The following is a 23,512-nucleotide window of genomic DNA, read 5'->3' as shown; positions in this document are numbered from 1 at the left end:
GAAATCTGTCCCACTGTTTTTCCTCCCTTATCTCCATGAATTAGCTTTTTAAAAAATATAATTGTACTCTGAAACTATCCAACTCAAAGTAACCAGAGGTGTGTCTGAACAGATCTGTGGCATAGACCATCCAGTTCTTGATACTGGAACCACAGTCTCGATTCACATTCTCTAAGTACCTTCTGTCCTGAAGCTTAACACTGTATTGCTGAAAACCTGCAGCTTTCAGTGCAGTTACCTCTCAAATTCTGGCTTTCAAGGAAGAAAAGAGTCAAAACTGATTGGCAAGCTACAAGCTGTGAAAAGGTCTGTGTTGTGTGGCTCATGGCCCTCTAGACAGCAAAAAATCACATGTAGCTGATTGAAAATGAACAGAACTCTGCCCTTTTTACAAACATGACAAGTAGATTCAGGGTAACTGCAGTGAAATTTTAAGAATTACTCTGGATTAAGCAAAGGATAGTTGAAGGGCAGAATCAACACTGCTAGATCCTTAATTTTGCAGTTCTGAGAATTTTGAGCTAAAATGTCTATCCCAAAGACTTACGAAATAGCCAGGATGTAACTGAGAAGATAATTTGGCTCAATTTCTAGCAACTTGTCGCATAAGGTATAGTAATTTTTTTTTCATTTTTATACATAACCATCTGCAACAGACCAGCTTGCTAAATCTTGACTTCCTAACAACTAAGTACCATATTCATGTTCTACTGAATTCAAGTTTTATCATTATTTTTGATGGGACAAGGCTTTGTTTTTCAATGTTGTGATCCTACCTACCTGAGGAAGGGAAGGGTGTATCCTGGGCTTGCAAGACTTAGGTGTCAATGGTAGCAATGATACCATTTGTGGAAAAGGATCAATGTCCACCCTTGGTCTCTCTTGGCATGTGTGCCAGAGCTTCAGTTTTGCACTGGCAGTTTCTATTGCTGTTGAATGAGTCACACAAAATCTGGGACCCCTAGGGAAAAAAAAAACTAATAAGTAGAACTTTCCCAAAATATGAAGTATCAGGCTATTTGGCTTTTTTCTTTTTTCCCATGATGGTGTTTACTGTATTAAGACATGGTGCTATATGCACCTAGAATTAAAAATCAGTCAGTGTTAAAGATATGTTTAGAAACTCTTCCAAATCTAAAACCAAGAGACACATGAATAAACTTAGAATGCAAATTCTGCACCGTTATATAGTTGCCTTTGTATGAGTTTGCAGTAGAATATGGTCCATCCATCCTACAGCAAAGAACAGAAAAGGATTGTAGGTCACAGGACACGCACCACAACTCTCATGAGGTTCCACAGCAAAGTTCACAATCACAGGTATTTTTTTATACCTGCAATTTGTTGATCCCCCTTGGGGAGGAGAAACCTTCAAAAATTTAGCTTGTGTTTTGGAAACAGGTTAGAATTTCTATCCTTGCTTAAGCTGTCAATATGTAAAAGGCATTTTGCATGACAGACATTGAACAGTAAAGTCTCAGGGTCAAATTCCACACAGATGTATACACAGAGCATCCTCAGAAACTTGAGAAGGGCAATATAGGGAATAGGTTAGGACAGAATTAACCTTCTGTGCCAGAAGGGATTTCTGTACCCTGAAGCCTGAAGTTTAGTTGAATGGTATCCAAGGCAGCTATACACAAAGTAGCTCAGATGCTCTGGCAGTAAAATAACAAGGGCTCAGTAAGGCAGATCTACCTGACTTCTCAGCAGATTGCAGTGTAGTTTATGCTCAACTGAAAATTCAGAGGCAACATCTGCTAGTATTTATGATGACACTGCTTCCCATAATTGCAATGGGATAAGTGAGATGAAATAAACCTAACAGGCTTATCAAAGAAAAGGGAAATTTGTTAAACAACAATCTTAGTTCACGTTCATTTTTCCATACCAGTAAAGAAGTAGAGGTTTCACTACTTCAGGCTGAATCCGTCTTAAATGCCTTATATTCCACTGATCTCCATGCAGTAGATCAAGTCTGAGTAAGACTTCTGAACTGAGGAAATAGTCGCCGTTGCTCAGCAGATAGAGTTTTTTCATCTTACTGAGTTGCCTTGAGTCAACAAAAATAGTCACATAAGCATGTATCAGATGCTATACAGAACTAAGTACAGTTCATCCTACTGGTTAAACTGCTGTCATGCAACATGTTTTTAATTGCAAGTGGCAGAAGCCAAAACAACTTTTCCACAAATTAGAGACAGGTTGTAAATAAGATAGAATGTAATGTGCCTTAGAACAGACAATCTGAATCCAGCAGAGCCTTTCACTAAAGCAGTTTGTCATACTGAATGTCCTACTTGTGAATTTAAGTTCTTTTATTCTTTTTATAATTACTGTTGCCATGTGTTTTCCAAATCTCTTTCTAACAAAGCCTTAATGTTAAGGCAATTCTGATTTCATGTAAGCTTTGTAAACGTGACTCACCAAAAACAGTTTTATCAGCTTCATCAGAATCATTCCTGACTTATCTTGTCAGGACACTCAGGATTAATTCTGTCTGTTCTGTTCAAACACTACAATTTATTCTGAAATCTCAAAACCTGCATTAATCTAGCTAGGTTAGAAGTATTAAAATAATGGGAATAACTGTTAAATAATGGGAAGTACCTTTGCTGCCTTGTAGTGTCCTTAAGAGCCTTTAGTCTTTCAATATCCATCCAGAGCCACCAGTACCTCTCCCCAAGTGTTCCTTTAATGAACTTCTTGAACCTTTCAAACTCATGTCTGTTGCCAGTGTCATAAGTCCTGTGACTAATACACCAGGCAGCCCTACTGTCTGCGCCATCACTTTCAGAACTTGATCTTAAGCTTACTTCTTCAGTATCTCGTTCTCTTACATCTCCCTTGGAGTCCAAGACAGTAAATGGAGAAGAACTTTGGGAAAAGAGTGATTCTGCAGTACCATGGGCAAATTCATTATCTGCTAACGCACGTATAAACACTTCGGGTTGTTTATGGAAATCCACATCACTCTCCATGTCAGCAGGTGGCTGGTGGGTCAGTTCTGAAATGGGTTCCTTCATTACAAATTGAGTATAAGCTGGTATGAGTTTTTGTGGTGTTTGAAAAGTTGTGCTTTCCTGTCCATTTTCTTCTTTTGCTGCGCTGTCCCATTTCAGGTCTAGATATGCTCTTAACTGAGTGTGGGAATGAGGTTCAGCAATGGCCACAGAAGAACCCTCCTCAGCCTCTCTGGATCCCTCCCTGATAATATCAGCTTTTGCTGATGCTGTCCTTGAAGGGGAAAGGAAACTCCGTTGGTGGTATTCCTTAGATAGGGAATCTGCTTCTGTATTAAATAAGAAAAGATCTTTGAACACCCTTTTGATTCAGGGCTGTTCTCTTGCATGTCAACATTTCCAAGTTAAAAAATGCAACATATTTACATTGTGCCGCTGCAGAACAATCAGACCATGTCATGCTGCAGAGCAGGGAATAGCAGTGGTGCTGCTGCCATTGCTATCTGGCTAGAAACTCAGCCCCATGACTCAGAAACTCATTCCCTGTTGAATTCCAGCAGAGCAGCAGGGTTCAGGAACAAGTCCCTCTGGAGCCAGTTGTCTTGTTTACTCAGCTGAGCATCCCAGCTCCTCAGCACTTGTTAAACCACCTTGTTGAGCTGCAAGGCCTGGTTTCTTCCTGAGCATTTGATCATGGCTTGATCAAAGTCACAGTATGTAGCAGGGCTGGGTTTTGTTCAGGCATGAGGAAGCTAGGAAGTGATAATTCTTTGTCTATTTATGTTGATTGTTGCAAAAGACTAAGATGTCAAACAAGTCTCTGTCAGTTGGGTAAAATCTTGACATACATAGAAGGATGACAAAACAAATTATTATGTCAAGGGCTCTGGAAACATTTAACAATCCTGCAGTCTAGTCTGCCACCCAGAAATGGGTCCTTTCCATTCAGACAAGTTTCATAACTAGCAAGTTCAGAACAGTGACCAGCCCTATTTTTTTTGTCCACTCTTCTCTACTTAAGACCTTTTACCCAACTCATCATCCCCATGCTGTTAAGGGTGCCCTGCCATCCCGGCCTGGTGAGAAAGAAACTTACTGCTTTAACTTGCTCGAATGTCTTTTCTACCTGTGCCAGACTTTTAGCAATGCAGTACTTCTGGAGCATGTTAGCAAAGATGACCTTGACTATACATACTGCTTAACTAGGCTAATGCTGCTGGCAATGTACAAGTGAGTCCCATAAAACTGAGCAGAATAACTACAGATACTGTGAACAGCAGCAGAATCTAAGTGAAAGTAAGAAGAAACGAAGTCAGAATTCAATTGTGGCTCTACAATATCTTCATATCAATCCAGTGTTTAAACAGTAGAATAAACTGAATTTTCTGTATTTCCCTAAAGCTAGGATGTAGGCTTTCATACTCTATTGTATCACTAAGGCAAAACATTGTCATCGAGGAGACTGCTACAGCCACTAAGGACATGCATTACATCAGGCTGTGATAGAAAAGTGATGAATCTCTCAGATCCACTAAATTCACATTTGCAATATTATCAGCCTGTGTAACCCTCTATGGTGGCCTAGTCAATAAATGGCAATGGCAGTTAGACATTCCTTCCGTCTTCCTCTGAAAATAAGCCACGTCTAACCAGTGCTGGCCACTGTCACAGACACACTTGGATTAAGAACATGGCATAAGGATTCCCTGCTCTGCACTTACAGAATTTCATGTGTAAGTACATATTTTTATATTAATGTCAATATATTGTGCTATATCTTTTCTTATTTCTAAATATTTCAAAAGTTTTCACTTGACAAAGAAAAATTATATAGCTTCTCAACACAGTTCTGTGAAAATGAAACATGAAGAATGATTTCAGAGGACCTGAAGGAATTAGGAAGAGAGATACACAGCTCTTGAGTAATCAAAAGCCAAGTGGCTCAGGGTTTTGCTCAAGACATTAACTGATAACCCTGATCAAACTGAATCAGTGAGCAAGGAATTCAAACTGGAGTGTCCAAGCAAATACCTTCAGCTATTGAACTCTTTCTAATTGCAGTCTGGCTCTGAGAAACTTAGCTGATATCCTTTATTGCTTCCAGTGCCTGACCCCCTACACCAAGTGAATGCTGTGTCTAAAAAAAAGTTTTCTGACTGGAAGAATGGTGGATTTCCCATGAAATAACCATAAAGAAGAATAATAAGCACATGTAAAATGAAGGCCTATGTTATAAAATAAAGTTTTCAGTGAGAAGATGTGAAATGTTTATTGAGGCAAAATGCTGCTGACTGCAGGACAACGACAGCAAAAGAAGAGACTGAGAGGCTTTCCATAGGCCTATACCCATCCCACTGCAATACAGAGCGATGCTGCATTATGATGCTCGTCAAGATTGGTGCACTTGTGACCTCTCTGCTCAAAGCACTCCAAAAATTACTGGTTGAGTCATGACCTGCAAACAAGTGCAACTTGGATAACTTCATTAATAATCTGTGAATAAGCAGTATATTTCCTGGGGTGATCCTCATGGCAAAGACGAGAGAATTCTGGACTTAACATGTCTTCCAATTTTCCACTCAGCCATTGGACTCCGAGGTCCCAGCAGTACAAGTCTCAAAATGGAATGGCTGCTTTTTCCTCTGAGAATAGGAGAGAGAGAACTTGAAACATATGAGCTTGAGATTTCTCTGTTCATCTTGCTACTGCCTACAGAGCAGAAGCAGGGCTATGCAATCAGGTATGTCCATATGTGTGCCAGTATGTTCTCTCCTAATACCTTTGAAACCTGATGAAAAATTTCAGTTAAATTTAACAGATAGAGTGTCACAAACGATAATGTTCTATAAGATTCATAAAAATTGACAGCCAAAAGGCCCTTAAGTACCCATCATAAATACCCTAAGAAGATGGCTGCAACACAAATCATACATTATCAAATACCCAAAGAATCCAGACAAAAAAGTTTTTCAAAACATATCAAATGAAAAAAAAGCTCCTCATCTGAAAATTGCAGGCATCTATGAGACAGAAATATGTAAGAAGCAAAACTTCTATCATCACAAAATTACTTGGCTACAAGCTCAAATTTTAATTTAGAGTTGTGACTACGGAAAGAAACAAATCCCCACCTGAAGCCTAAGATATCATGCCAATAAGTGGAGTTAACAGCAATTCCTTGAAACACTTTCCACCGAGTCAGACTTGTGTTACTATGGCTGAGCCCCTGTTACTTACCCAGAAGGCTATCTTTTTCAATTAATGAATCGTTTCTTTCATGCTGCCCAGGTAAACACTGAATATCTTGAATTTGACTAGAAGCCACAGGATGCATAAGTGAATCTGTAGTTTTCATGGATTCACTTTGTTTTGCTAATGTAAACCAATCCTTTGTCTGAGAAACCGTAGCCTAGGAAAAGAAATGTCATAGAGTAATTCAAATTTCTCTGTTTATTGCAGTATTTCTGAGAGCAGAGGGCTTACTGTCTGTGGTCATTTTGTGCAAGTCCATTTGTATAGATTTCTATAACGATAGTCCCCAGTTCTGTTTAAGCTGTATTACAACTCATCAACCTTTTTCTAAAGTACAAAGAGCTTTGAAAAGACAGGATATTCAGAAAATCAGTTGTCCAATTAGGTTGTGACCTCAGTTACAATAATTTAACCCAATGCATTCAATCTAGCTTGATGTTACACCCACTAAACATTTTTATTTTACCTGACCAAGCGATATGTAGAACTTCTTCATAGTCAATGAAGTGTCATCTTCCTCACGAGAGGGAGAACTTGGGTCTCTCTTCTTTATCCAGGGATAATAGTCACTATCTACAATGAAATTAATGCCAGTCTTGCTCCATTCTACCTGTGATATCAATTTAGCTAGCCTGAAATTAAACGACAAGAAATCATTAATTTTAGCTTTTAGTCAGAGAAACAGTTGATTCTTCACTAGAATGAGCAATAAAAACCATGATCACTCTGAAAATAAATTGCCACAAGGAACTTCATCATCTGCTTTTTTATTTCACCCCTCACCTGCTGTCGCATATATAAACACCAGTACTGCCATTCCATAGTCTGCCAGCTTTACAGTTGGTGGCCTGCTTTGCATTATCAAGCTTTACCAGTAAAATTGATTTCTGTCAGGATGATCTTGCATCTATCTAAGCAGCCCCAAGTCCTGCCAAGAAGCCCTTGAACATTTTGTTTGCTAAAATGGAACTGTTCTCCCAGATTGCAGAAGCCCTGTGTCACTACCAGACGCTACAGTTCCTGGTCCTGAGACAAGCAATCTTCCAGCAGCAGTGCCACAGCAGTGATCACACTAATTGAACTTTCAGATGATAACAAAGCAGTTGGTGCTACCATGTTCAGCTGGCTGCTGTATGAGGACTTCATAGTACTGAAAAGCACTCCAGTGCTACCTTATGTTAGTGTGAACCTTGTGATGTTCAGGAAAGGCAATCTTAGAACCACATGACGATAACGAGAATGCTCTGTGCTCAAGAACTGGGACAAAACTTAACAAAGTTAGAAAGCAGTACAAAACCAACCAAGGCAAGAAGCAGCCTATGGCTGTGAGCTGAATGCCCAGTTTTGTTCGTCCCCACTACTTGAGGGCAAATAGGATTTCATTCTAGGATTCTTCATCTTTAAACGCAGGTTTCCCTTTTAGCATCTCAGCTTTTCTTGATCTTAATTCAGGAAAGCAACTTAAAACACAGATAACAATGGAAATTAGGCACATGCTTAGCTAGTTTTGTGTAATTCTCTTAGGTAACACTGCTTGATCAAGGAAATACTTTGCTATAGCAGAGGATCAATTTTTTAGTGTTTCACAACGCCCAGACCAGATACCTGTAAAGCAGGATGCTACTAAAAATAAAACGGAGCACTCTTTCATGGTTTGCTTATTCTTTGCACAGTTTTCCCCTTGAATTTATGTGCAGTCTTCAGGATATTGAAAGTTAAAAATATTTTGAAAATTTTCATGTAGAAGTCTATACCCCAGTAACTAGGCTGTCATTACAATCAGCAAACATGAGTTTTGTGAACCCTAATGCCAGGCTACCTCTCCTTTTATGACCCATAAACCACACTACAGTTATCAGCATCTAGACACAACCTTAAGGGATGTAGAGGAAGGACATCTGGAAAAATATAGCAAGTGTATAACAGTAATTCATCCAACTATGCCACAGCATCCCACAGAGAACCTTGCAAAAGGAAGTCTGACAGTGGGCCCAAAGATACAAAACTAATAATTGAAATAAAAAGGACTGGATGTTTTTTCCAAATAGATTTCATGGATTCATATCTTCTACTTATATGGACTCCATATTGATTAGAGAGATGCATTGCTACCATATCTCTGTGGAACAAAGATTCAGAAATCAATAAATCCCACTCTTACTTTCTTTGTAATGGTATAATATAGTATGTAATTCATGATCAAGGAAAACTACAGAACGATAGGTGAAAGAAGTCACTGATCTTACTTTTTCCAGGTCACTAAAATGCTAAAATTAAACAAACAGGACTAGAGGTGCGAGGAAACATATTAAGGGTACTGTCAAGGTGAATTAAACAGAAGAGAAAAATGAACAGATTTAAAACTGAGAGACAGCATATAAGATTGCAATACCTGTATTCAAAGTAACAGTCGCTTTCTAGAAATGCTGGAAGTCTTTCTTTCTTAATCCACTGCATTGCTTGTTCTCGATCAAGACACTATTAAAAAAGAAATGCCAAAGATTTGCAGTATTCTTGACTTTCTTGTTTTGTTTGCCATGTAACTGATTCTCTCCATCCCCCTTCTACAGAAGCATTGTCTCAGGAAGACAAATATAACAATTAACATCACCTTTGTTATCCAGTTTTACCTTAATAGCTCTAGGACAATTGAGTTAATTCACTTTCCTATTAACAGCTAATAAGATCTAAATTTGATTTCACCTATAAGAGCACAACTTTTTTAACAAAGCATGGGTGTTTTTTCTTCAGAAATAATGTGTGTATGAATCATGCTTTTACGGTACAATTCCAAATGCAAATTAGATGCTCATAATTTTTCTGCAATGGGAAACTGCTAATTTTTCTGACTTTATCACATTTTATAGATAACCACGATTACTTTTTTGCTCAAGAATTTGAAGAGTAAGGAACTCGCAAATTAAATTGTACTGCCAGAATGGGAGAGTTGTGGATATTAAAAAAAAATAATCAAACAAATAAAAAGCCAATCAGTTATCACCTTTCCCATTTTTATGTTGTAGCATTGCATAACCACACAGCGCATGGTAACTCTTACAGTGGAAACCTAAGTGGGATATGAATTGGGCCCATAACAAATTTCTGCTCAGGTGATCTAAGTCTCAGCGTGTCATCAAAGCAGAAAGCAAGGTGGCTCCAATGAGTGGCTTGGGGGGTGAAAGGGAGGTGTTGAGCATTGAGCTACACAGAGCCAGCTAACCAAAATCTATGCCTAGGATCGTACACAGAGAGCAAGCTCTGACTATGGGCCACAGTGATCCATAGCTGCTTCCCTTAGAAGTGACACATGGCACACTTTTAAACTTGCTTTTTTCTTTTAAGAGCGTACTTTTTCCAATTTTAGGGGATGACCTGTTTTATTTATCTGAGCTGCATTTTTCCTTTTAGTGACAGTGAGGCTGCTGATTGGGAAAAATGCAGTAACTCCATTTGTCCATAAAAACAGGTGAAGTTTGGGCAAGGATGGATGCTACTTGCTGTATCAAATAGTCAGTTCACGTAGATTACATTTCAAATTTTCTTTCCATGAGCTAATGTTCCATTAGGGAAAAGGGTTATTTCTGCCACATATGTATCTGTAGGGGATTAAAAAAATCTGAATTACTCAGAAAGTGGGTGGTTTCATTTAGAGAGAAGAAAATATTTCAAAATATGGAAAGCTTATGTTGGCAGTGGCTCATACAATGTAATTTGTGGAGATGGAGACTAATTACTCCCAAACACACAGTGTATGCCTCCTTTTGGTAACTGACAAGCTTTTTTGGAGTACAGAAGATTGTCTCTTTATTTTGGCATTTAATATTTATGTATTTACTGACTCTCAGCCCAGTTTGTTATCTGAATGATTCATAACATGTTCATGTCTGTACATGGCTGGTACACAAAATTATGTATACTATCAGAAAGGAAGAACCTCTACTCTTTCCCCTTCCCCAGAGAAAGATGTTACATTTAATCTGATGGGTTTTGTTACCTTGGTTATCTTCCTTACCCAGTCAGCCTTAGGCCTTGCTGGGACCCAATCCAGTAAAGCTTTTAGCACGTGTTTAAGTTTAAGCATGTGTTTAACTTCCCTTGATTAAAGTTAAACACATACTTAAGTGCTTTGCTGAACTGGGGTTTCTTTAAAGTAAGGTATGTGGGATGCCAGCCAGTTTCTTTCCATAGTTGTGATCAATTCTACCCAACTCCAAAGGTTTTTTCTTAACATATTTTATGCCAACTTGATTTTGACTATTGATAAGAAGATACTTACCTCCATATCAATAATTTGCAAGTGTGCATGCACACATGCAGAGAACTTTTGCTTATCTGTCAATTTGTAACAGTCTGAGAGGGAAGTAAAACACAGAAGAATACCACTGGGTATATTTCTTAGGCAAGATGAGTTTAAATTCAGGCTGTAGCCTGAAAGGTCTACTAGGATTCTCCAATTGTAGCTCATTTTCATTAGTGTGATGGCCACTCAAGGTGACTTTTTGTAGCAATGTAACATGCAAAGCAACTGTCAATCTCTTCAGTCAGTGTGAAGAAAGCAGTCAAAACAAAGGAGGCTGCATCACCCGATGCCTGAAAGATCAAATCCTATTTTGATTTGAACTGAACTATTTGATGCAGTTGGTTTGGGATGACTTCTGGTTCACCCATAGTGTAGTACAATGAACGAAGCTGACTCCTTTCACCTTGTGTAGTTGCAGCAGCAAATTTTGGCACGCTGTTTTGTAGACCTTTTTGTTCCAGCTCAGCCTTGAGATGCCAAGCTGAACTGGATGAGGCATCTAAGTTACCTGTCCAGTAAAGGAGGAGTCAAAAATAAGAAGAAACATCACCCTTTCCTCCCAAAAGGAGAAGAAAGTGTACTGAGGCATGCTGCTCCTCAAAAAGCCTTAATGCTTCCCATCAATGGAAAATGGCCCAGAGAAAGAAATGCATTGTTAAATAATACAGGAGCCCTGTTGCTCCAAACCACATGAAAGATGTCAGTAATAGTGAAGTGGCTTTGAATTTGCCAAGAAAGGCCATCCAGTGTTGCAACGATGTGAGGTTATCCCAGAGAGCGTTACCCACACTTCTACAAGCACACATTTCCTCGGTTGAATCCTGAGAGCAAATAGGGTATCAAGAATAGCTCTTCTGCTTTTGTGCTCTCAAGCAAAGTACTTGTGAAAATAATAATTTAACATGGTAGGGACGTCTGTGAGCCTTGTCCTGTAGTAGCATTTGTCCAGTTTAGATGCAGAGAATTGCAATCTCCCGTTACTATCATTTTGTTAAACAGCATTGCCTTTTGACCTCTCTCAAAACTGTTTTCTTTTCTGAAAATCATTAAGCTTATACTGGGCAAAGCATCAGTCTGTTATAACTCCTTGCTTTTCTCTCAGCTTTCCAGCTATGACATAATTTAGAGCAGCCGCCTCTAAAAACGTAGGAAGACCTTAGACTAGCCTTGAATGAAATAAACTAAAGTCACATCAGTCATACCAATGCAAAGTAAATAAGAAAGAAATAAACCAAGTATCCCAGTGAAGTATTTTTTTAATCTCCAAAGCTATTGTTTAAAGGTAAACTCCCACAACTAATTATACTGTCTTGTAGTCTCTCAGGTGTATATGGTGCTTCAGTTCCTAATTTTAACCTGCCTAATTTGATGCTGAAGAAAGCCCTGAAAGTAAACATGTTAAGAATACCAACATTGATAGTGTCTGAGCAAGTCTGAAACAAGATATTTTTTTTTTCTAAAGTCCAACCTATCTTTCCATTAATTTAGCTTTCTTGTTGCCAAAGATTATTTTCTCTGGCCATTTCAATTGATGCTAACCATGTAAGTCCTTTGGGAATTAATGGAAGAGAGACTTATGTGTTGCCAGACCACAGATGAGCTCATAGCCACACAAGGAAATTAATTAATAAGGAAAGACTGAGATGCATTAGTTTCAGTCAATTTGCACATTCCAGGGATCACTAGTAAAGTAACTGTTGTCATAATATTTTTTCTTTTAATATTAAAAAGTATTCAGACCACACAACTGAATCCTGCCCTACAGAATCTTCAAAATTTTGTGCTACAGGATGTACATGTGTAATTCCATTCACTTGTCTGGTAGACACATGTGCATTGCAGGGCATAATTTGGCCCATCATTATGTTTTCCTAACATAAATTAACATTTTTCCCAAGCTACCAAGCCAAACACAACAATAACTACTGCCAGTATCTCTACAGTAAGATCTAAATATAAACTCAGGGGCTATAAGATGCTTACCATAGTGTTGTAATTTGGATCAATATTGAAGGCTGGAGAAGCGCTGCGCATTTTGGAGAACTGCCCATCATTCTTTCCTTTCCTTAGAACATCATAAATGGGGTTTGGAGGTTTCTGATCATGTAGAATTTTTTTCAGTTGGCTTTCCAGGCATTGTGGGGCATCATTAACTACTTCAAAAACCCCAAAGTCAGAGTTAAACTTAATTGGCTGGGCAAAAGTCTGCAAAAGAAGTTTGGAAAGTTTATAACATTGTAATAAGGGACCTCTTTCATTTAAGAAAGTTACTTTTTATAGTATAGAAGCATCCTACAGAATGCAAGCTGGTATTTTGAGGCTTCTTTCTCTTGCCTGCTGTAGTTTATCATCTTTAGGGCCCGGAATAGTAATTTTTCGGCATTCTTTTTCTTTAGTCTCTTCTCTGTATAGCTTTCCAAAGCATCCCAACTTTTTGTCTAAGCTATGCTTAATTGTCAAGAATTTAACTCATTCTAGATCACAGACCATTCTTTTTCACATGCAAATAATAGATGCAGTACACAGATGTCTAGAATATACAATTCACAGTGACTTTAGTAACCGTTCTGCAGGAGGCTACTTACCTGTGGGATCAGATCTCCAGTACTACTCTCCCATTCACTACCACAAAAAAATCAAGGCTTGAAAAGATTAGCAATGAAGCTGACCTGTTAAATGTGAGATGCATTTGAGGAGGATGAATGTAAAGATTTCCATATGTAGGAAAGGCTTTTCACCAGATTGTTACTTGTAGGTCAAACACCTACCAAAACCTATGGCCTGTAGTAAGTTTTATTGTACGTCACTAGTTCAGTGAGATACTGTATAACACATGAGGTAGACCAAATTTCGTCTTCAGCTATGTAATTATAACTTTTGTCAACTCCAAAAAAAAAACACTGCATGTGTACACAATTAAAACAGAGCCATCTGTCATCTTTTGAGCTCTGGTATTAAGCAATTCCCTGCTTTCTCTTCTAAAAGACTATCTTTCAAATTCTTTTACTTGAAATGAAGAGGGGAAATATGGATGGATTTTACAGAAGTAATGGGGGATACCCAAGACACTTATGAATATGAGATGATATACAGTCAGAGCATATAGGCATCTCCGCACTGAGCTGGAGGACAAGGCAGCATGTTGTATTTAAGAACTGAAGAAAATCCTGGCCTTATCCAGACCCAGTGCCAACATTCTTTTTGGCTTCATTCCAGACAGGATCCCACCTGGTGTTTGTACAGTTGTTATTCCTCTGCATTTACTAAGATTATTTTATTTTTTCAAGCACTGTATTTTTCATTTCCTTGAACTTTTTCATGTATCACATATATACGCACATGGACATCATTCATATACATACTATGTGTGCTGAATACATGCTACATATAATACAGAAATATATTACAGACCAATTTTATTCTCTTTCACACCTGTATAAGTCCAAAGTAACCATGTCAGTGTCATCTATTTTGTTGCTTCTATTTGAAGCCCCCTTGTTGATCAATGTAGAGCAATGCCCCGGATCGAACCATGTGGCTGCAACATGTGGTTACAACATTTGCTACTTATCCGATAATGTCTCACTGTGGAGGCTCAGCCTGGCAACGCACGTAGCATATGAGAGCTTTAAGTGTACGATTAGTGCCTATGACATCAGACTGTCACTGCTCAGAGCCATGCATCAAATTGCATTAGTCTGATTAGTTACCAAACTTCAGTTGAAAATCATGGCTTGGTTTTTGTTCTCTGACACCTTGTGCCTCTTTTGGCATTAATTTTCTCCAGGGTACTCTGCAAGTTTTAGTGCTTTTTCTCCAGATGTACTGAACAGCATTTTAAAGAGGCTTTTATGTGTAGTAAGTAGAATTCTCTATACTTCATGTAGACCCCCTCCCAATTCGCTGTGTGTACATTTCATTTACTTTCAAACCTAATTTGGGCTGCTACCAGCTTTTAAGTGACTAACTGTGCAACCTTAATAACCTCCAAATATAGTCTTCCTTATTTATTTTTTTCATGTTTTTAAAAAGAAAACAGAAGAAAATACACTAAGAAACAAGGTGCTTGAGTCTCTCAGGATTTTAAATGTTCTTGCTTGTGGAAGGAAAGCAAACTAAGAAGTGCAAATTCCATAATATAGGGCTACATGACTAGCCGTGACCAGATTATTTTAAATCTGTGTTATTCAACTTGAAAATTAAGCAAAGACAACATTAGTTTATCACACACTTCTACTTTTACTTAATCCTTTGTAACCTATTCTAGATCTAGGTTTTTCAATACACATTCTAATTAACTGAACAGAAAACATATGGCAATTTTAATACAGTGAAACAGATGCTGGTGACAATTTTTAAAATGTAAAGTGTATTGCAATTTTGGGAGTCTGACTACAAAGCATTTATAAGACACATTTACTAATGGAACAAAAGAACATACACTGATGGGATAAGAAGATTAAGACTTCATACACTACATACTTGACTGAAAAAGGTGGTTCTAGTCTAAAGTTTTGGGTTTGGGGCCAAGAGCATAGAATCATTGAATGGTTTAGGTTGCAAGCGATTTGAAAAACCTTTTGGTCCCAGGCCCCCCTGCCGTAGGCAGGGACACCTCCCAGTAGACTAGGTTGCTCAAAGCCGCATCCAGCCTGGCCTTAAACACCTCCAGGGATGGAGCTTCCACAGTTTCTCTGGGCAACCTGTTCCAGTGCCTTACTACCCTCAGAGTGAAAAATTTCTTCCTAATATCTAATCTAAATCTCCCCTCTTCCAGTTTGAAGCTGTTCCTCCTTGCCCTGTCGCTACATGCCCTAGTAAAAAGTCTGTCCCCAGCTTTCCTGTAGCCCCCCTTTGGGTACTGGCAATAAGGCCTCCCTGGAGCCTTCTCTTCTCCAGGCTGAACAACCCCAACTCTGTGAGCCTGTCCTCATAGGAGAGGTGCTCCAGCCCTCTGATCATCTTTGTGGCCCTCCTCTGGACCCGCTCCAACAGGTCCATGTCTCCTATGTTGGGGGCTCCAGAGCTGGATGCAGTACTCCAGGTAGGGTCTCACCAGAGCAGAGTAGAGGAGAAGAGTCACCTGCCTTGACCTGCTGGTCACGCTTCTGATGCAGATATAGTTACCTATCCCCAGGAACGTTAGGCATGTATACTTCTTGTATCAGTCAGAGAATAGCCAGTAGATCCCCTTTACTTGACACTAGTAAGACTACATCCAGTTTTGGGTCCCCAGTACATGTATATAAGTATTTGTTCATATATTTGAGTAAGTCGAGCAGAAGACCACTCAGATGTCAGAGGCTGGAGCACTTGCCCTGTGAGAAGAGGCTGAGGAAAGTGGGCTTATTTAGCCTGAAGAACAGACAGTTCTGGGAGGACATAGCAGCAGTCTTACAGTACTTACAAGGAGGTTACTGAAAAGTTAGAGCCAGGCTTTTCATAAAGGTGCGTGGTGGGAGGACAAAAGACCATGGTCATGCACTGAAACAGTAGAGGTCTCAACTGGATATAAGAGAAAAGGTAATTGTGGGATGATTAGTATTGGAACAGGCTGTCCAGAGAGACTATGAAATCAGTTGTTGGAGGTTTTCAAGACCAACCAGACAAAGTGCCAAGCAACCTGGTCTCAACACTAAAGCATTGACCCTGCTTTGAGCAGGAAGCCAGACTACAGACCTCCCAAAAGCCCCTTCCAGCCTGAGTGATCTATGATTCTGCACAAATTCTAAATTCTACCAGATAGAGCATCTCATCAAACTATCATATAAAAGCATTTTAGAATAGTTAAAACCTTTCTGGAGAACCATATTTCACTTGCTTTCTTAAGAAAACTAGAATGATAAATCAGAACGTTTTTGTAAGCATAATAAAAGAAGAGCTAAGTTCTGGCCTTCTTAACTCAGCCCCACCACAAAAATAAAAGTGATAATGTTATGACAAAAATCAGATGGAGACACACACACACAAAATTAAACTGATTTGTCGGAAACATTTTCCCAGTTACAGTGCAGGACAGAGAGGATCAGTCAATCCATTTCCTTCTCAGTATGTGAAAAACTTTGGAGCAAAACACACAATCTAACCATTCCCATACATTACAAGCCACAAAAAATCCCAACTGTTCAATACCCTGTAGCAACCATAAAAGCTTTCCCACAGAAGCCAAGTGCTGTAAAATCCTACAATGTTTCACAGGACAATAATGAGAGAGGTTTATGGCACCACCAATATACTAGGTCATTGCAATAATGAGGAATATCTTCAGTGAAGATGCCTATGTTAAGGAGTGGATGATAGCCTACACTAAAAAGGAAGGGGAAAAAATTATCCATGCCAATCTAATATAATAAAAAATGTCTTTCTTACCCTACATTTGGCAAGTGGTTGGCTTTTTACAGACAAGTAAAATACACTAACCAAAGACTAAGTGCATCAACACATTCTTCCGTATGTTCTCTCTCTAGTTTGGGCCAATTTTTGATCTTTTGAAGATAGAGAGTGAAATCTCCACAGCCAAATTATACCTCAAGATATTAAGAAAAAATAAATCCGTTTTGGCAGGAGTCTTGAAGCTTGGCATTCATACATTATCAATTTAGCACAATAAATAGTATCAACATGGATTTGAGAATAACAAATAAGAAGCCTACAGACTTTGCAAACTCTTTCTCTCACAGGTAATTCTCCCCTTAAACCCAGTATGACCACTGTAACTCAGTGTAGTATTCTCAGCTTCAGAAAAAATCTCCAAGCAAACAACAAAAAGCTGTTTTCAGACTATGGTACAGCAATACTATTAAATAAACAATTGCATGTACATTTTTGACAGCAAAGACATTTCTTAGCTGTCCAATGCACATTGAATACGGTTTCAGCTGAAGAATAAATAGAATACATAATTCTGAAACCTAAAGTTATACACTTAACTGAAGGGAAGGCAAATTTCTCTCAGTCCACCCAAAACAGAAACCAAAACAGCATCCATCACCATGTTGCCAGGATATCAGACATATAAATCTCACTGTTCTCTGACTTAACAGTTTTCAGATATACTTAACTTCAGATACACTTAACAAATGTGTAAATACACTCACCACATCTCACCCCAAGTAATGTAGTTTGATCCCAAGAGAAACAGAAATGACCACAGTTTGGCCGCCTCTTAGGTTAAGGCCCTGAAAGGGTGGGAATGAATAGAGTTCTCATCCTGGAGCTTTGCCAAACCTTCCTTAAGATGGGTATGTGTGTATCATAAATAAATGTTAGTGAGAATTCAGACCAAAAGAGAATTTGAGCAGCTCTAGGAAGTGCCTGGAAAATTCACACTGGTTGTGGTCAATGGCAAATCTCCCATTGACTTTAATGAGTCCAGGATTTCCCTTCTGTTGATGAGTAAGACACAAGTCACAATCACAGAACAGTCTAATGAGGAGGAGAGGAGAGGAGGGGAGGGGAGGGGAGAGGAGGCAAGGAGAGCATTTTGACTAAACCCACTATCAATAAGAAAAGAAGTCAGGAGGGCTTCTTTTGCTTCATTGAATGTCAAAGGTATGAAGCAAGTTTTAGTTCTGGGTAAGACTCCACATAACATGCACGTAGGGCCTTATTGATGTAAAAGGGAGGTTCTATTTGCACATGCTGCCTCCCTCCACACACCTGGCAAAGACAAGAGGAAACTAATGAGCATGAATTGATGCCTTGAATTACTCACAGCCATCTTCAAAGCAGAGAGGGGCCTGAACTGTGCAGGAGAGTGGATTGCTTTTTGCTTTCTGCCCTCTCCGTCATCTGCTACTCATAGATCAGGCCTGGTTTTACTCTTGACAGCACCAGGTTTTCAGGACCATTCTGTTTTCAGAAAGACTAATTGGCCCAAACTTTATTACTGGGGCTTTAATTATTTTCAGAATCATTACCTGCATCAAATCCTGGATCCCAGACTATTCAGCAGAGAGATTTTATAGTGAGAACGACTTTCAAAAGAAGTAGTCTTCAAATCTGAAGTTGATAAAATTGTGGTCACTTGGTAGCTTTCTACTGCAAAGGAAACCCACAGCCAGGGACTTGCCACCAAGAGTGCCATGTACTGAAATGCTTCAACTGAGGTGCAGTCAGCTCTTTTGTCTCTAGTGCAACTCCTCGAGGTTGCAAAGAGGAGGAGTGTATCTTCATCAGGACCTGTTCCACTGGTAACTGGAAAGTGAGGGGTAAGGCCCCAGCGCGGACTTGGGGTGGAACAAGTAGCAGGCAGCTTGTAGAGTGCAGGAGAAACAAGTTGACATTACTGTGCTTTCTTATTGAGGCCTCCAACCCTGAGCTGGAAGGCTATTTCTGACTTCTGAATTTTCATTCCTGGATGAACATGTTCTTGGATGTTTTAAATACATGGATCAAAGATTAGAATTCTAGGGATGCCTGATAGGCTAGAAATGGAAATGTATCCAGGCCAATGTTTCTCTTAAATCTTTCATTTTAGATTAGTTATTAAGGAAGGTATAACTCGTTTGTGTGTCATGTAATTTGTTTCTGCTACTGTGAAATCACTGTAATACTGACAACATGTGCCCTTGGAGGGTTTTTGTATTGTTTTATCTTTCAGAAGTATTTTCTGTACGAACTATCCTTCATTACAGTACGTAGTTCTTTGGACTACCTAGATATTTGTGTCAGATTGTATTCAATATTATTATAACAACAGGATCACTTAAAGGATATACTGTAAATCAAAGCAAAAAAAAAAAAATATCTGCTGCTGCTATAGCAAGTCCCCAGTGATACAATTTTCCATACACTAGTGACGCATTATAAATCAACACAGAGGCAGTCTCTTAAAATAAGCATATGCTACCCCTGATTTCTTGTATTAAGTCACACAATATTTTCAGTTTAACTTGTTGCCTAACTACTAGCACACCTGGGTAATACTGTTCCCAGGCAACAGTGTATAAGCACAACAAGAATAAAGCAATGGAAATTTCATTGCGGTGTTTTAGTAGAAGCCTTCTGAGAAGGAGAGGGAAATTGGGAATATAAGGTATTCAAACCACAGAACTCAAGGCAGTAATAGAACTTAATCATGAAGAGAGTAAATCCTCAGGAAAAGATCAAAGAGAAAATAAAACCAGTTATGAGAACATTAAAGATAAAAATAGCTAGTAGAGCGTCTGTTTTTGTGAAGATACGTAAATATATAGAAGAGAGACCATGTGTCATCATAGACACCTACCAAGATTAGCAGTGTTAAACATTGTTTACTCAGGACTGTCTGTGAACTCTGTTCTGTGGGATTCCAGAGCTGTCAGGAGTGCCTGGACAATCGCTGCAGTTCAGAGCTGCTGAGCTGCGCCAGGAGTGTGGGCTGAGGAGCCCTCTGAGGCCAAGGAGAATTTTGGCCTCTAATAGATGTCCTGAAATCTGTGCATGTCCAGGGAGACCCAGAGGCTAAGCAGGCCAAACTTCTTACCTGCTCTGTCCTCCGTGATTTGGGGAAAACGTGAAGCATAGTTTCCAAATAAGCAGCAAAGGCATGGAGGATGGTATTCCTGTGCTAAGAACAATCTGGCACATGGAAGGAGGCCTGGGTTTAAAACCTATGTAGTTAGGCTTGGATTTAGGCAGATATCCGAGAGCAGCTGCAAGGGGGAGGGTGGAGAGGGGTGGGGAAGAAAGAGGAAAAAACATGTCCCTCTCACCACACATTTTCTTCCATCTATGTCTTCCTAGCTCTCTAAAAATTATTCTTAGGAATCCTGCAGTGTGGTGAAAGCATGTAAAGGCTGAGCTCCTGACAGAAGTCAGTATCACTGCTGTGCTCAAAACCCACACTCTGATATAGAGTTAATGCATCCAGATTCTATTTTAAGATAAAAATTTGGCATGGGGGGCCCATTCTACCATCCTTAGCTTTGCAGCTCCCATCACGTGTACTTCTAGACGAATCTGTGATGTGGCTTAGAGAGAACATCTATGTCTAGTTCAGTTTGGTAAGCCTGAATCATAACAATTTATTTCAATAGTGGCTGCACCATAGTGTTAGCTCCAAGGACCATCAAGAAATATTCTGCCCCTTCCTAATGCTGGTGGTGATTCCTACCAAGCAAGATGCAGAAATGGGTATATGATCTCATAGTGCAGCCTGTTGGGCTGCAGTGCTTTGGGAGGGAGACAGGCTGTGGGGCAGCTCTGGGGTAAATAGGCTGGGGGGCCCACTTTCCTGAGGCAAAGTAGTTATTAGTCACTGAGTGCATGGCCAGAAGAATGTAAAAGGACAAATATTTGTTATGTCGTTATGTCATGGTACTGGAATAAAAGTGGACTCTCTATGCTTTTTGAAAAAGTATTTACATCTCTCTTTCATTTCCTTTTCATATTATTTTGGTGCACTGTGATTTAAATATGTAAATTTGCAAGAGAAAAGCAGTCTCCAGAAGTCCAGATACTGTGTTATTTTTCCTGATGCATAATAGCATTGAACAACAAAAGTTGCTACCATCAAAATAGACATATTGTAAAAGCCATTTAATTTCCCAGTGGTAAAATGCAAAACGTTCTAAGCAAAATGTTACTAATCTTAGTAAGGTGTTTCTTGTATTTTGCAAGGAATTTCTGTAAGGTACTTACCGGAAGACTCAAAAATTCGTTAAAGTAGTCCACAAGCATATCATCTGTGGCTAAGCATTCTTCCTACAGAGAGACAAAACCACAAACCAAGGCTTGTACTAATTTGCGCTAACATGGTTTGAACACACTGTTGCCTCAAACAATGACTTTTCCATGAGATAGGACATGCAAACTTTTGCAAAATGGTATTTCCCACTTTTGAGAATATAATCATTGCAACATTGTTGTATTCTAGCCATTGCACATCACTGTACACATGAAGGTAAATCCTTTGCCAAGAAATTTACACATAAAACCTACATAAATAAAATGGCTTCAATGTGCATAAGCTACCAGCCTAGAAATTCCCCACGTTATACTTTTCTCTTTTGCATCTAGGAAGGAGGGGAGTATAACAGTTCACCAGAGCTTGCTTGTGTACCCACGCTGCTGCTTGGGGATGTTTTAGGGCACACTTGGAATAAAAGGGAGTTTACAGATCTTTAATTTGGTTTACCAAGCAAGCAGTATATGCCATACTCAAAATCTGACAGAACTGGGAGGCTTCCTGTTGACCTCATCAGAAGTGAAGACTGCGTCTGCAGATGGTTTTGTACCCTTTCTGACCCCTGTATTTTAAATCCTGTTAATAAGACTCAAAAACTGTAGAATATAAATGAATTTCTTTTTGATATTTTCCAATCAATAAATACGGATCCCAGTCTTGCTTCCACTGCACTAAATACCACCACCACCCCCACTTCAATTCAACACAAAGTAAAAGTAGAACATTATTCCATTGGTCTTCAGAAATCTGTCTTCAGTATAATGCAGACTTGTGAAGAATTTTAAAGTTTCAGTTTCTTGAATATTCTATTACTTCTGCCTTGCAACACGAGGAGAATGCACCTAAATTAAATGTATTTGCTGATAGCAGCAAAGGTCTTGTGACACAGATCTTTTTTCTTTTTCTTAAGTTCATAGCATTGAAATGTGCTAGGGAGGAACAGTGTGTTAAAGAGAGGTTATGCAGTGTACGTGGTATCACTTGTAGGCAGGCAGTATATTGATACAAACTCCACAGTGTCTAACCTAATCAAAGACAGCTTGTACTTAGCTAATATGCTTTAATATGAACTTAGGAAGGCCCCTGCGTGCTGCATGACAAGACAGAACCAGACCCGATGTTGTTTGTCCAGACTTTTATTCCTTAGCAGTTGTGGTTGCTGCTATGACTGATACAGGACAGGCAAGTTGTCTCATGCGCATTCCTGGAAAATGCTGAGAATACTGAAAGCAAGGCTTTCTGCATTACACGCATCGTGCTTTTTTTGGATTATAGGCCCATGGTCCAATGCAGTTGCAGTACCATGGACCTAGAGATGTTAGGGAACAGATTAAATAGCAGAATTCACCGAAGGGTCTAACCCAAAGTATTTTGAAGTCAACAGGAAATCTTCTCACTAATGTTGCTGGGCAATCAATCAGATCTAGAAATCTCAATTCAGCATGTGTTAACACAACTAACCAAAAAAGACATTAGACACAAGCGGCAGTCTACCTCACTTTTGGTTTGGGTAATGCTTTGACACTGTTAAGGACAAATGTGAAGGCAGCTAGACATGATAATACCCCATGTAAATATTTTATTGTTTCAAATTACTTATACTTCAACCAATAATAAATGAATTGTTTTGAATAAGCTCTTTAAGACTATGCAGGTAACATGTGTTTTTAATTTGCCAAGGATATAATTCTCTGTAGTCCCATATAACAGCAAGAAATGTAAACACAGTGGTTGATTAATCAATAAAATGTTTATGATCTTATTAATGCAAGCTTTACTGCTTACTGATCTTACTGCATCTATACACAATATACTTTCCTCTGGGTTTTGGAGGGGTTTTTGTGGTCACAGAATCACAGAATTTTCAGAGTTGGAAGGCACCTCTAGAGATCATCTAATCCAACTCCCCTGCTAAAGCAGGATTGCCCAGAGCACGTTACTCAGGACTGCATCCAGGCGGGTTTTGAAAATCTCCAGAGAAGGAGACTCCACAACCTCCCTGGGCAGCCTGTGCCAGTGCTCTGTCACCCTCACTGTAAAGAAGTTTTTTTGTGTGTTGGAACGGAACTTCCTATGTTCCAGCTTGCACCCATTGCCCCTCATCCTGTCACTGGGAACCACCGAGAAGAGTGTGGCTCCATCCTCCTTCAACCCAGCCTTTAGATATTTGTAAGTAGTAATAAGGTCTCCCCTCAGCCTTCTCTTCTCCAGGCTAAAGAGTCCCAGCTCTCTCAGCCTTTCCTCATAACGGAGATGCTCCAATCCCTCAGTCATCTTGGTTGCCCTTCGCTGGACTCTCTCCAGCAGTTCCCTGTCCCTCTTGAACTG

At 39.3% G+C, this 23,512-nt stretch overlaps 1 protein-coding gene across 1 annotated transcript in view; it reads right to left on the bottom strand.

Moving 5' to 3' along the window:
• RGS22 (regulator of G-protein signaling 22) overlaps positions 1-23,512 on the bottom strand; it is an 81,343-nt gene that overhangs the window by 52,771 nt on the left and 5,060 nt on the right. Inside the window, exons 3-11 of the mRNA XM_009891915.1 lie at positions 21,139-21,201; positions 12,499-12,720; positions 8,608-8,693; positions 6,682-6,847; positions 6,197-6,372; positions 2,974-3,237; positions 2,611-2,859; positions 1,892-2,053; positions 781-961 (exon numbers count right to left, since the gene is read on the bottom strand). Coding sequence (XP_009890217.1) covers positions 781-961; positions 1,892-2,053; positions 2,611-2,859; positions 2,974-3,237; positions 6,197-6,372; positions 6,682-6,847; positions 8,608-8,693; positions 12,499-12,720; positions 21,139-21,201 — 1,569 coding nt within the window. The remainder of the gene's footprint in view (positions 1-780; positions 962-1,891; positions 2,054-2,610; positions 2,860-2,973; positions 3,238-6,196; positions 6,373-6,681; positions 6,848-8,607; positions 8,694-12,498; positions 12,721-21,138; positions 21,202-23,512) is intronic.

This window comes from Charadrius vociferus, unplaced genomic scaffold (genome assembly GCF_000708025.1).
Source record: "Charadrius vociferus isolate BGI_N301 unplaced genomic scaffold, ASM70802v2 scaffold15, whole genome shotgun sequence".
Classification (NCBI taxonomy): Eukaryota; Metazoa; Chordata; class Aves; order Charadriiformes; family Charadriidae; genus Charadrius; species Charadrius vociferus.
Note: the sequence above shows the minus strand (reverse complement) of the source record. Positions and strands in the feature narration are given on the sequence as shown.